A 12,934-nucleotide genomic window follows, 5' to 3' on the forward strand; every position below is an offset into this window, starting at 1 on the left:
GGCTGAGAGGGACGGCCCTAGTGGACAGAGCGTGGAAGTGCAGCAGGAAACAGGAAATACCTCAGCGACATTTTCATGTTGATGGCGGTAAACTTCTTCTTCTGCGCTGTCATTAAGTGCCTCAGATCTTGTTTTTCTTCTTTCCAAAATAAGGCTGTTAGAAAATGCCTTCTCATTATTAATCACTCTCAGCCAAAAGTGTAGTATTAGTGTGTCTCCAGCGCTTGCTTTTCAAAATAAAAGCCTTAAATGTATGGCTTTCTCATAAAAAATCAAATTGTATTGGAAATTTTCAAATCAAGTAGTCAAACAAAATTGTCTTTGCTAAATTTATTGAATGGCTCCAGCTGTATTTTTTTTTCCTTTCCAAAATAAGGCTGTAGAAAAATGTCTTCTCATTATTCATTCTTAGCCAAATGTGTGTCTCCAGGGCTTACTTTTCAAAATAAAAGCATTAAATTGACCTGTCCAGGGTTTTGTCATAAAAAGATCAAATTGTTTTGGAAATAAACCTCAATATTTTTCTTAGTTTGAATGGAAACTCAACGGGGTTGTTTCTTCCACCAGACACCAGACTTATGTTGGCACAACACCAACTACAATCACGGTGTCAACAAAACAAACAAAAAAAAGGTTCGTGAACAAAACAAACAAACAAAAAAGGTTAGTGAACACAAATACAACAATAGTTAGAATCATAGACAACTAAGTTAGCTGACAGCGTCACATTTTGCAAAACAAGTGCCCCAAAGCATGCTGGGTAACAGGAATCGCTCCCCATTGTGGGAGTTATGGCGACTCCCAGCATGCTTTGCGGCACAGTTTTCTAAATGGTTGCACAAAGTCCATATTTACAGCTAACTTTGTGGAAGTTTTATTGTAGCAAAACACTTTAGCAAATGTGTACCTGAGTTTGTGTGTCCGTTTTTACATTTGTGTGTCCATTTTTACATTTGTGCGTTTTAGTTTGTGTGTCCGTTTTTAGATTTGTGTGTTTTAGTTTGTGTGTCGGTTTTTAGATTTGTGTGTTTTAGTTTGTGTGTCGGTTTTTAGATTTGTGTGTTTTAATTTGTGTGTCTGTTTTTAGGTGTGTGTGTTTTTATGTGTGTCTGTTTTTAGATTTGTGTGTTTTAGTTTTTGTGTTGGTTTTTAGATTTGTGTGTTTTAGTTTGTGTGTCTGTTTTTAGGTGTGTGTTTTAGTTTGTGTGTCTGTTTTAAGATTTGTGTTTTTTTTTTGTGTGTCCGTTTTTAGATGTGTGTTTTAGTTTGTGTGTCTGTTTTTAGATGTGTGTGTTTTTTGTGTGTGTCCGTTTTTAGATGTGTGTTTTAGTTTGTGTGTCTGTTTTTAGATTTGTGTGTTTTAATTTGTGTGTCCGTTTTTAGATTTGCGTGTTTGAGTTTGTCTGTTTTAGATTCGTGGGTTTTAGTTTGTGTGTCCGTTTTTAGATGTGTGCATTTTAGTTTGTGTGTCCGTATTTAGATGTGTGCGTTTTAGTTTGTGTGTCCGTTTTTAGATTTGTGTAGTTTAGTTTGTGTGTCCGTTTTCAGATTTGTGCGTATTAGTTTATGTGTCCGTTTTTAGATTTGTGCGTTTTAGTTTGTGTGTCTGTTTATGGATTTGTGTTTTACTTTGTGTGTCCGTTTTTAAATTTGTGCATTTTAGTTTGTGTCCGTTTTTAGATTTATGCGTTTTAGTTTGTGTCCGTTTTTAGATTTGTGCGTTTTAGTTTGTGTGTCTGTTTTTGGATTTGTGTTTTACTTTGTGTGTCTGTTTTAAGATTTGTGTGTTTTTTTGTGTGTGTCTGTTTTTAGATGTGTGTTTTAGTTTGTGTGTCTGTTTTTAGATTTGTGTAGTTTAGTTTGTGTGTCTGTTTTCAGATTTGTGCGTATTAGTTTGTGTGTCTGTTTTTGGATTTGTGTTTTACTTTGTGTGTCTGTTTTAAGATTTGTGTGTTTTTTTGTGTGTGTCTGTTTTTAGATGTGTGTTTTAGTTTGTGTGTCTGTTTTTGGATTTGTGTAGTTTAGTTTGTGTGTCTGTTTTCAGATTTGTGCGTATTAGTTTGTGTGTCCGTTTTTAGATTTGTGCGTTTTAGTTTGTGTGTCTGTTTTTGGATTTGTGTTTTACTTTGTGTGTCCGTTTTTAAATTTGTGCATTTTAGTTTGTGTCCGTTTTTAGATTTGTGTGTTTTAGTTTGTGTCGGTTTTTAGATTTGTGTGTTTTAGTTTGTGTGTCTGTTTTTAGGTGTGTGTGTTTTAGTTGGTGTGTCTGTTTTAAGATTTGTGTGTTTTTTTGTGTGTGTCTGTTTTTCGATGTGTGTTTTAGTTTGTGTGTCTGTTTTTAGATTTGTGTGTTTTAGTTTGTGTGTCCGTTTTTAGATGTGAGTGTTTTAGTTTGTGTGTCTGTTTTTAGATGTGTGTGTTTTTTGTGTGTGTTCGTTTTTAGATTTGTGTTTTAGTTTGTGTCTGTTTTTAGATTTGTGTGTCTGTTTTTGGATTTGTGTGTTTGAGTTTGTCTGTTTTAGATTCGTGGGTTTTAGTTTGTGTGTCCGTTTTTAGATGTGTGTGTTTTAGTTTGTGTGTCCGTCTTTAGATTTGCGTGTTTGAGTTTGTGTGTCCGTTTTTAGATTTGTGTGTTTTAGTTTGTGTGTCCGTTTTTAGATGTGTGTGTGTTTTAGTTTGTGTGTCCGTTTTTAGATATGTGCGTTTCAGTTTGTGTGTCCGCATTTAGATGTGTGCGTTTTAGTTTGTGTGTCCGTTTTTAGATTTGTGTAGTTTAGTTTGTTTGTCCGTTTTTAGATTTGTGCGTTTTAGTTTGTCTGTCGGTTTTTAGATTTGTGTGTTTTAGTTTGTCTGTTTTTAGGTGTATATGTTTTAGTTTGTGTGTCTGTTTTAAGATTTGTGTTTTTTTTGTGTGTGTCTGTTTTTAGATGTGTGTTTTAGTTTGTGTCTATTTTTAGATTTGTGTGTTTTAGTTTGTGTGTCCGTTTTTAGATGTGAGTGTTTTAGTTTGTGTGTCCGTTTTTAGATGTGTGTGTTTTAGTTTGTGTGTCTGTTTTTAGATGTGTGGGTTTTTTGTGTGTGTCCGTTTTTAGATGTGTGTTTTTAGATTTGTGTGTCCGTTTTTAGATTTGTGTGTTTGAGTTTGTGTCTGTTTTAGATTCGTGGGTTTTAGTTTGTGTGTCCGTTTTTAGATGTGTGTGTTTTAGTTTGTGTGTCCGTTTTTAGATTTGTGTGTTTGAGTTTGTGTGTCCGTTTTTAGATGTGTGTGTGTTTTAGTTTGTGTGTTTTAATTTGTGTGTCCGTTTTTAGATTTGTGTGTTTGATTTTGTGTCTGTTTTAGATTCGTGGGTTTTAGTTTGTGTGTCCATTTTTAGATGTGTGTGTTTTAGTTTGTGTGTCCGTTTTTAGATTTGTGTGTTTGAGTTTGTGTGTTTGTTTTTAGATGTGTGTGTTTTAGTTTGTGTGTTTTAATTTGTGTGTCCGTTTTTAGATTTGTGTGTTTGAGTTTGTCTGGTTTAGATTCGTGGGTTTTGGTTTGTGTGTCCGTTTTTAGATGTGTGTGTTTTAGTTTGTGTGTCCGTTTTTAGATTTGTGTGTTTGAGTTTGTGTGCCCGTTTTTAGATTTGTGTGTTTTAGTTTGTGTGTCCGTTTTTAGACGTGTGTGTGTTTGTTTGTGTGTCCGTTTTTAGATGTGTGCATTTTAGTTTGTGTGTCCGTATTTAGATGTGTGCATTTTAGTTTGTGTGTCCGTTTTTAGATTTGTGTAGTTTAGTTTGTGTGTCCGTTTTCAGATTTGTGCGTATTAGTTTGTGTCCGTTTTTAGATTTGTGCATTTTAGTTTGTGTGTCTGTTTTTAGATTTGTGTTTTACTTTGTGTGTCCGTTTTTAAATTTGTGCGTTTTAGATTGTGTGTCCGTTTTTAGATTTGTGTTTGTAAAAAAAGAAGTGTGAAGTAGGAACCCTGATCTTTTTACACGTGACTTTAGTGACATTTCTGCCGTGTTAAGATTTGTGCGTCCGTGCAACAAACTGAACGTGTAAAAAGAGTTGTGTGTCTGCCATGTCACTAATCCTGTACCAGTACTCCCCACTAGTGGGCGCCTTGCACCCACTCATGTTATTCCGGGTGGAACAGACAACAATGGACCTAAGATCACTGGCTGGAAGGTTTTTTGTTGTTGTTGTTTTTTTTTTTTTTAGCAATTTCAACATATTCAACAATTTACAGCTCAGGTTGAGCAAAAAATGACATTAAGAAAACATGTCAAGGAAAGAAAATACATGTAAATACAAATAAAAATATTACAAATAATAATAAATAATAATAATAAACTATGTAATAAAATAAAACATTCGAAAAGACAAAAGGGGCTAATTAAATAATTTTAAATTTGATCAATAAAGATATCAATTTAAGGGCTTTTGTACTTTTTGAAAATCATTTTCCAAGATTGAATTGATCATTTGAAACCATTAAGCCAATTACAAAAAGTAGGTTTTACTTTCAGAAATCCACATTTATGTCAAAAACATTTAGCTTAGAGCATAATAATGTTGACAATTGATGACTGGCTGGAAGTACAAGTTCATGTTTTAGCACTAACTTTGTGTCAGAAGTACTTTTGTCTTTCAATAAGTGACCAGTAAAGTTTGATGTCAACAAGTTTTACAGTCTAATGTGGGGACTTCAACATGAGTGGGTGCCAGGCGCCCACTAGTGGTGAGTTCAGACACGTGTCGCAGAAGTCACGTGTTAATCTGAGTTCCTGCTTCACACAAATCTGAATACAGACACACATTTTTTGTTTACTCAGATTGAAATACGGACAAAGAAATATTTTTACACACACACACACACACACACACACACACACACACACACACACACACACACACACACACACACACACACACACAAATAGAATTACAGACGCACAAATTAAAACATACCGTATTTTCCGCACCATAAGGCGCCCTGGGTTATAAGCCGCGCCTTCAATGAACGGCATATTTCAAAACTTTGTCCACCTATAAGCCGCCCCGTGTTATAAGCCGCATCTAACTGCGCTAAAGGAATGTCAAAAAAACAGTCAGATAGGTCAGTCAAACTTTAATAATATATTAAAAACCAGCGTGATGTGGGCGCGCATGGAGTCGTATATCAACATGGACGGAGCTGCGTGAAAAAAGCCACCCGGCCTCTTCGCGTAAACTTACCTTAACCACTCGCTCATCTTTTCTTCATCCATCCCTTCGAGTTAGCTTTTATGATGACGCCGGCTGGAAAGGTCTCTTTTGGCAAGGTCTTCCTTTTGAATATCACCATGGGTGGAAGTTTCTGGCCATTAGCATGGCAAGCTAGAACCACAGTGAAGGATGACTTCTCATTCCCTGTGGTGCGAATATTCACCGTACGTGCTCCCGTTGTATCCACAGTGCGGTTCACAGGAATATCAAAAGTCAGTGGAACCTCGTCCATGTTGATAATGTTCTCTGGCCGGATCTTTTTTTCAGCTATCTTGTTTTTACAATATGCACGGAAAGTAGCCAGCTTTTCTTGAAAGTCTTTAGGCAGTTGCTGTGAAATAGTAGTCCGTGTGCGGATGGAGAGATTGCGTCTTTTCATGAACCGGAAACCTGTCGCTTAGTAGGAGCCATTTTGTGGTCTTTACGGATGTAAACACACAAAGGAAATGAAACGTAATATCCGCGCGCTTCTTCTTCTTCTACGGGGGCGGGTGGTTGCTTACAGTAGAAGAAGAAGCGCTTCCTGTTCTATGGGGGCGGGTGCTTACCTTGGCGGTTGCTTGCGTAGAAGAAGAAGCACTTCCTCTTCTACGGGGAAAAAAGATGGCGGCTGTTTACCGTAGTTGCGAGACCGAAACTTTCTGAAAATGAATCTTAATATTAATCCATATATAAAGCGCACCGGGTTATAAGCCGCACTGTCAGCTTTTGAGTAAATTTGTGGTTTTTAGGTGCGGCTAATAGTGCGGAAAATACGGTACGTCATTACACACACCCATTGATATACAGACACAGACATCAGATTACAGACGCACAGACTGAGATACGAATAGTTTTGCAACAATAAAACGTTTATATAACATAGTTGCCATTCTAGTCTTGTTTAGTTTAAGTTGGACAATATTAGCAACTCTAAAATTAAATGTTACAAAATCCCCGTTGGAAGAATTCCAGAGAAGAAGAGAGCAAGAAAGCAACATTTCCAGTAGTGGTGAGAGAATCTGACATCAAACGTCTTCACAAAAAGCGTGACATGTTTACGCTCTGCTGTGAGACAACATGTGCGGAATTAAACTTGTCTTGTAAGAATAGCTTTTATTGCAGAGGGAGCATTTGAAAGGTTTCTCCTCGGTGTGCGTGATCATGTGGGATTTCATGTTTGCCTTACGAGAGGTTTTATCGCAAAGGGAGCATCGGAAGGGTTTCTCTCCCGTGTGCGTTTTCATGTGCGATTTCATGTTTGTCTTGCGGGAAAAGCTTTTGTCGCACACTGAGCACCTGAAGGGTTTTTCTCCCGTGTGCGTTCTCATGTGTGTTATAAATCCTATCTTCTGAGGGAACCGTTTACCACAAACTGAACAACTAAAGGGTTTTTCTCCCGTGTGTGTTTTCATATGCTTAGACAAATTGCTCTTCAGGGAGAAGACGTTGCCACAAACCGAGCACTTGAAGGGTTTCTCTCCTGTGTGGGATCTCGTGTGTTGGGCCAAACGGCTCTTGAAGGAAAAGTTTTTACCACAAACGGAGCAAGTGAAGACTTTTTTACCCGTCTTCTTTTCAGTGCATGGAGAGTGTTTGTTGTCAGAGTGAGTCCTCGCATCAGCTTCACAATCTGTGCTCAAAGCTTCTCGGGTGTCGTCGTCCTCAGAAGAGTGAGACGTGGTGTGGTCACTATCTGAGAGTGGAGCTAAGTCTCCACCGTCACCTTCTGTTGTCATGTGTTGACTTGAGCTGCTGCTTGGAGGCTCCGCCCCTCTCCTCTCCTCACTTTCACCTTTGACCTCATCTTCTTCACTCTTCACAGGGACACCAGCCACTGGGAACTCCTCCAGTCCCTCCTGACTGATGCGGTGTTCCTCCTCTGCTTCTTTAATGTGAAGGGGTTTTGGTTCTTCTTCCTCTTTAATGTCGGGGGTATATGGCTCCTTCGCTTCCTTTTTAAAGTGGGAGGGCTGTAACTCGCCCTCTTCGTCCTTAATCTGGCAGGGCTGAGGCTCCTCATTTTCCTCATTAATGCACAGGGGCTGTGGTTCCTCCTGCTCCATCCTGAAGTTCCAAGAAGATGTTCTTCACTGACGTCTGCTGGACACATGAAGAAAAACACATGTTTTTTTTAATTTGTTTTTTAAAAGCACTGTATTTTCTGGACTAGAGAAGAAAAGAAAACATTTTTCCATATATTAGCCGCACCGGACTATAAATCACAGATATATACCTTGTGAAATTAGTTACTTCCACATAAATATTCTGTAAATGTTTATTTACATGTTTACATTTAATTGTTTCCAAACGGTGTCTGTAACAGGGCAGTAAAACGGCTGATGAAACAAAACAGAAGTCATGGTCATGGACCCACTAGCTGCGCAAGCTAGCTCTCCAATCAGCTAAACAGACTCAATAACTCCATGACGTTTTGGTGAATTTACTGAGGAATTTGAAACAACACAGAAATAATTATATTCTAAGATAATAATACTAATACAGACACTCGTAAATGTGTTAGCATATTAGCTGATGCTAACGACGCCAGCTACTTTACATCAGCACGCAAAAATATGCATGAAAACACTCCTACAGACGTCACACATGGGACGCTTTAGTAAGTAAGAATGGTTTTAGTTATATTGTAAAACTTACACACGTTGCTTGGCTTGTTGAATAGGAACGAGTAGGAACACTATTGACAGCAAGAAGACAGAGAGGCACTTCTACTTCCGGCTCATAATGTAGTCAAATCAAACAGGGCAATGCCGCACCTGCAGTAAGTAAACTCGACCAAAAGATGGCGCCGTAACACAAACAATAACACACCTATTTAGTGTGTTTGCTTTTTTGTTTTGTTTTACTATTTGCACTATTGCTGCCAGCTAAGAAACATCCATAAATTAGCTGCACTGTTTCATAAGCTGCAGGGTTCAAAGTGAAGGAAAAAAAGTAGCGGCTTTTAGTCTGGAAATAAATAAGACTGTTGAGAGAACAGAATAGTTTTTGTTTGACAATGTTAACACAATGTCATTATTTGTGCTAAATGTTTGTCACAAAAGAACCAATGACATCATATTTTATAAGGTGGTGTTTTTATTAAGAATCTCCAACAACTCATCTTGAGAGTAGAGGTGACGGTGCCATACGGAATGTTGAATAAAAACACAACAAAATATTAAAATATGGCCAATATTTCAGACAAATTCCCACCAACAAGGCAGTCTTTGGTCTTTGAAAGGTAATATCTCCTCAAATCCGGCCTATGAATGTCATCTCTGGCAGTGACATCACTCGTTTAAATTGTCCCTCACTCAGCATTTTAACAACACATGAAAAACACACAAGTAATAAGTAAGAATACAATTAAATAATGGATACAAAAAGTATAAATAAAACTGGACTAAAAATGAGGAAATTACAAAAAAAATGTGTGTACTCCCCGACCTGGTGTGTACACTTAAATGACTACTTATCAGAACAATGAGCCAGAAAAGAAAATCTAAATACAGAAAATTATAATATATATATATATATATATATATATATATATATATATATATATATATATATATATATATATATATATTTTTTTTTTTTTAAATACTATATATATATATATATATATATATATATATATATATATATATATATATATATATATATATATACATATATATACACATATATATATATACATACATATATACATACACACATATATATATATATATATACATATATATATACATATATATATATATATATATATATATATTTAATATACATATATATATATATATATATATATATACACACACATACATACATACATACATTTATATATACATACACATATATACACATATATTAATATACATATATATATATATATATATATACACATATATATATATATATATATATATATATATATTAATATATATATATATGTGTATGTATATATATATATACATATATATATATATATATATATATATATATATATATATTTATTTATTTAATATACACATATATATATATAATAAAGTTAAAGTACCATATATATATACACACATACATACATACATACATTTATATATATATACACATATATTAATATACATATATATATATATATATATATATATATATATATTAATATATATGTATATATATATATTAATATATATACATATACACATAATATATATGTATATATATATATTAATATATATACATATACACATATTAATATATATATATATATATATATATATATATATATATATATATATATATATATATATATATATATATATATATATATATATATATATATATATATATATATATCAGTGACGTGCAGTCACTAGAGGCGGGGGCCTCACCTGCCATCATGGAAAGAAAAAAAATGTAAAAAGAAAAAAATAAATAAATTGTTATATGTATCCAGTGATTATACTATAAAGTTATTTTCCATTTAACTTCACCAGTTTTAGATTATTTTTATTCAAAATCGCTGAATTTTTACATTTGCCGTTCAAATACTGAGAAGAGACGGTGCGGTGAACAGCAGCCAGTTGAGGCACGTCACTCAGTGCCTCAACATGGATTGCGGACTCGACTAACTGCTGGCCTGCTGTGCAGCGAGACCGTATTGCTATATGAATTATATTATACATTTCCATAGTTTAGTTAGCTGAGGTATATAATGTACAGTGTATTTTGTCAACAACTGTATGTGTGTAACGTATTTCTTGTACTGAGCAATCATAAAACTGCTGCGAAGACGCACTGGCTGAGGCTCGCGTAATCCCGCCTCCTGGTGCCGGTTATTGCACCTCCGCCGAAGACTGCACCCCCCGACGGGAGCGCCACACCAACCAAAGCCCACACCCAAACCCTCCACGTGCAAGACCGAATCCACCCAAAAAAAGTCAATTAACAAGAAGCCAAAAAGTGCAAAAACAACAATGCTCGCGTCGGAGGAGCCGTGAACGACTGCAGGGACACAACATTAGGTACACCTGCAGACTGCAGCACAGATTTCATATTTCATTCATTCACAACTCCTCCAACACCAACACCACTGTTCCCGCACTTATAAGTAAAGGTAAGACCATAATAACCTTTTTTTTATTAAATGTGCTTTTTTGTGTGCTACAGTTTGTATGTGTAAAGTTAAAGTTAAGTTAAAGTAGCAATGATTGTCACACACACACTAGGTGTGGTGACATTTGTCCTCTGCATTTGACCCATCCCTTGATCACCCCCTGGGAGGTGAGGGGAGCAGTGGGCAATTGAATCATTTTTGGTGATTTAACCCCCAATTCCAAGCCTTGATGCTGAGTGCCAAGCAGGGAAGAATACTGGTATGAGCTTTTAAACATAACCCGTTAACTGCTGCCAATCAAATGGTGAATAAGATACTCTTTAGGGTTCATGTGTTTGTAAATCTGACTGTGATGAAGTCAGTGCCTCACCAGTCATCAACCTCACCGCACGTCACTGATATACCGTATTTTCCGCACTATTAGCCGCACCTAAAAACCACAAATTTACTCAAAAGCTGACAGTGCGGCTTATAACCCGGTGCGCTTTATATATGGATTAATATTAAGATTCATTTTCATAAAGTTTCGGTCTCGCAACTACGGTAAACAGCCGCCATCTTTTTTCCCCGTAGAAGAGGAAGTGCTTCTTCTTCTACGCAAGCAACCGCCAAGGTAAGCACCCGCCCCCATAGAAGAGGAAGCGCTTCTTCTTCTACTGTAAGCAACCACCCGCCCCCGTAGAAGAAGAAGAAGCGCGCGGATATTACGTTTCATTTCCTTTGTGTGTTTACATCTGTAAAGACCACAAAATGGCTCCTACTAAGCGACAGGTTTCCGGTTCATGAAAAGACGCAATCTCTCCATCCGCACACGGACTACTATTTCACAGCAACTGCCTAAAGACTTTCAAGAAAAGCTGGCTACTTTCCGTGCATATTGTAAAAACAAGATAGCTGAAAAAAAGATCCGGCCAGAGAACATTATCAACATGGACGAGGTTCCACTGACTTTTGATATTCCTGTGAACCGCACTGTGGATACAAGGGGAGCACGTACGGTGAATATTCGCACCACAGGGAATGAGAAGTCATCCTTCACTGTGGTTCTAGCTTGCCATGCTAATGGCCAGAAACTTCCACCCATGGTGATATTCAAAAGGAAGACCTTGCCAAAAGAGACCTTTCCAGCCGGCGTCATCATAAAAGCTAACTCGAAGGGATGGATGGATGAAGAAAAGGTGAGCGAGTGGTTAAGGTAAGTTTACGCGAAGAGGCCGGGTGGCTTTTTTCACGCAGCTCCGTCCATGTTGATATACGACTCCATGCGCGCCCACATCACGCTGGTACCCCAAAGGGAATAAGCGGTAGAAAATGGATGGATGGATGGATTAAAGTTTGACTGACCTATCTGACTGTTTTTTTGACATTCCTTTAGCGCAGTTAGATGCGGCTTATAACACGGGGCGGCTTATAGGTGGACAAAGTTTTGAAATATGCCGTTCATTGAAGGCGCGGCTTATAACCCAGGGCGCCTTATGGTGCGGAAAATACGGTACACACACACACACACACACACACACACACACACACACACACACACACACACACACACACACACACACACACACACACAGAGTCATTTAAGTATGACTCATTTTCTAGTCTACATGTGCAAAAACAAAAACAAAAAAACTTCTCTTAAACAAACTGCCCACAAATGGGAATTAATGGTTGACTTAAAAGAGTTGTTCAAAAGACTCGATTCGTACGCCGACACACTCACCTGGCGACACCTGAAGGAAAGTTAGTAACTTGTATTTCTTTCAATAATCTGACTACTTTAGTTCTTTTCTATGGATATTCTCCTTCATGCAGGGCAATCAATCGATCCAAACTGGACTGTTTCATGAACAAACCAAACAGTTCGATTGCCCTGAGATGACTTTGGTTATTGAAAGAAGATTGATAAGAAATGTTTACTTTCACTCATTGACGCACGTAGTTGACAACCAGGAGGTGAACGGATGAATGATGATGACGTAATGTCTAATATCCTTGCTAACTTTGTGTAAACATGAATATTAACTGTCTTGTTTTCATCAACAATACAAACAAACAAACCTTCCTATAAACATTATTTTCATGAATATTGTTAATGATCGCATATATGTATGAATATTGTAGTAATGATGAACTATAGAGTTAGTAAGAAGTAAACAAACCTGTTTGTTGATGTTTGTTGAAAAGAGCTTCCAGTAGTTGACCTTCTTCTCCTCTTTTGTTCCACAAAGTTCCTCCTCGTGTTCTGCTCTCCTTCTCCCGCACATGTTGACACAATAACCACATTTACACTCACTTGGTGTTTGCTTGGCGAGGTTTCGATCACTTCAGCGTCTCGTTGTTAGCAGCTAGCATGCTAAGTTAGCCTGAGAGGCGAGCGTGACAGATATGATGACTTCCGGTATTACGCAACAAGTACATCATACTGCGTTACTGCCCTCTCGGGTGTGGAGGTGTCATTACATCATTGTGTGTGTGGTGAAATACAGTCCATGTCGACACCAATGAACAATCGATTGTAATTATTCAGCGTAAGGTAAAGAAAAAAGAAAGAAAGATAATAAGTAGTAGAAGGAGAAGATAATAGGA

The 12,934-nt window shown here is 36.9% G+C and overlaps 2 protein-coding genes across 4 annotated transcripts in view; one reads left to right on the plus strand and one right to left on the minus strand.

Moving 5' to 3' along the window:
• Nucleotides 1-1,074, plus strand: part of LOC133608380 (uncharacterized) — a 24,782-nt gene extending 23,708 nt beyond the window's left edge. For both annotated transcript variants that reach the window (XM_072913316.1, XM_072913317.1), the window contains exon 12: nt 1-1,074. This exon is cut by the window's left edge and continues 80 nt beyond it. In XM_072913316.1, coding sequence (XP_072769417.1) covers nt 1-6 — 6 coding nt within the window. In that variant the 3' untranslated portion in view covers nt 7-1,074.
• Nucleotides 1,075-5,917: 4,843 nt separating this feature from the next.
• On the minus strand, nt 5,918-12,701 carry LOC133608231 (uncharacterized). Of its 2 annotated transcripts, none has more exons than XM_061963434.2 (2): nt 12,508-12,701; nt 5,918-7,326 (listed from the first exon to the last, which is right to left on the minus strand). In XM_061963434.2, the coding sequence occupies exon 2, from the start codon at nt 7,290-7,292 to the stop codon at nt 6,285-6,287; it is 1,008 nt and encodes a 335-aa protein (XP_061819418.1). In that variant the 5' UTR covers nt 7,293-7,326; nt 12,508-12,701; the 3' UTR covers nt 5,918-6,284. The 2 variants fall into 2 exon arrangements, with proteins under 2 accessions (XP_061819418.1, XP_061819417.1); XM_061963433.2 differs by having other exon boundaries at nt 5,918-7,329.
• Nucleotides 12,702-12,934: the final 233 nt, after the last annotated feature.

This window comes from Nerophis lumbriciformis, linkage group LG06 (assembly GCF_033978685.3).
Source record: "Nerophis lumbriciformis linkage group LG06, RoL_Nlum_v2.1, whole genome shotgun sequence".
NCBI classification, from domain to species: domain Eukaryota; kingdom Metazoa; phylum Chordata; class Actinopteri; order Syngnathiformes; family Syngnathidae; genus Nerophis; species Nerophis lumbriciformis.

Coding starts and splice junctions, on each gene's coding strand:
- LOC133608231 (XM_061963434.2), bottom strand. CDS start 7,292: ATGGAGCAGGAGGAACCACAGCCCCTGTGCATTAATGAGGAAAATGAG.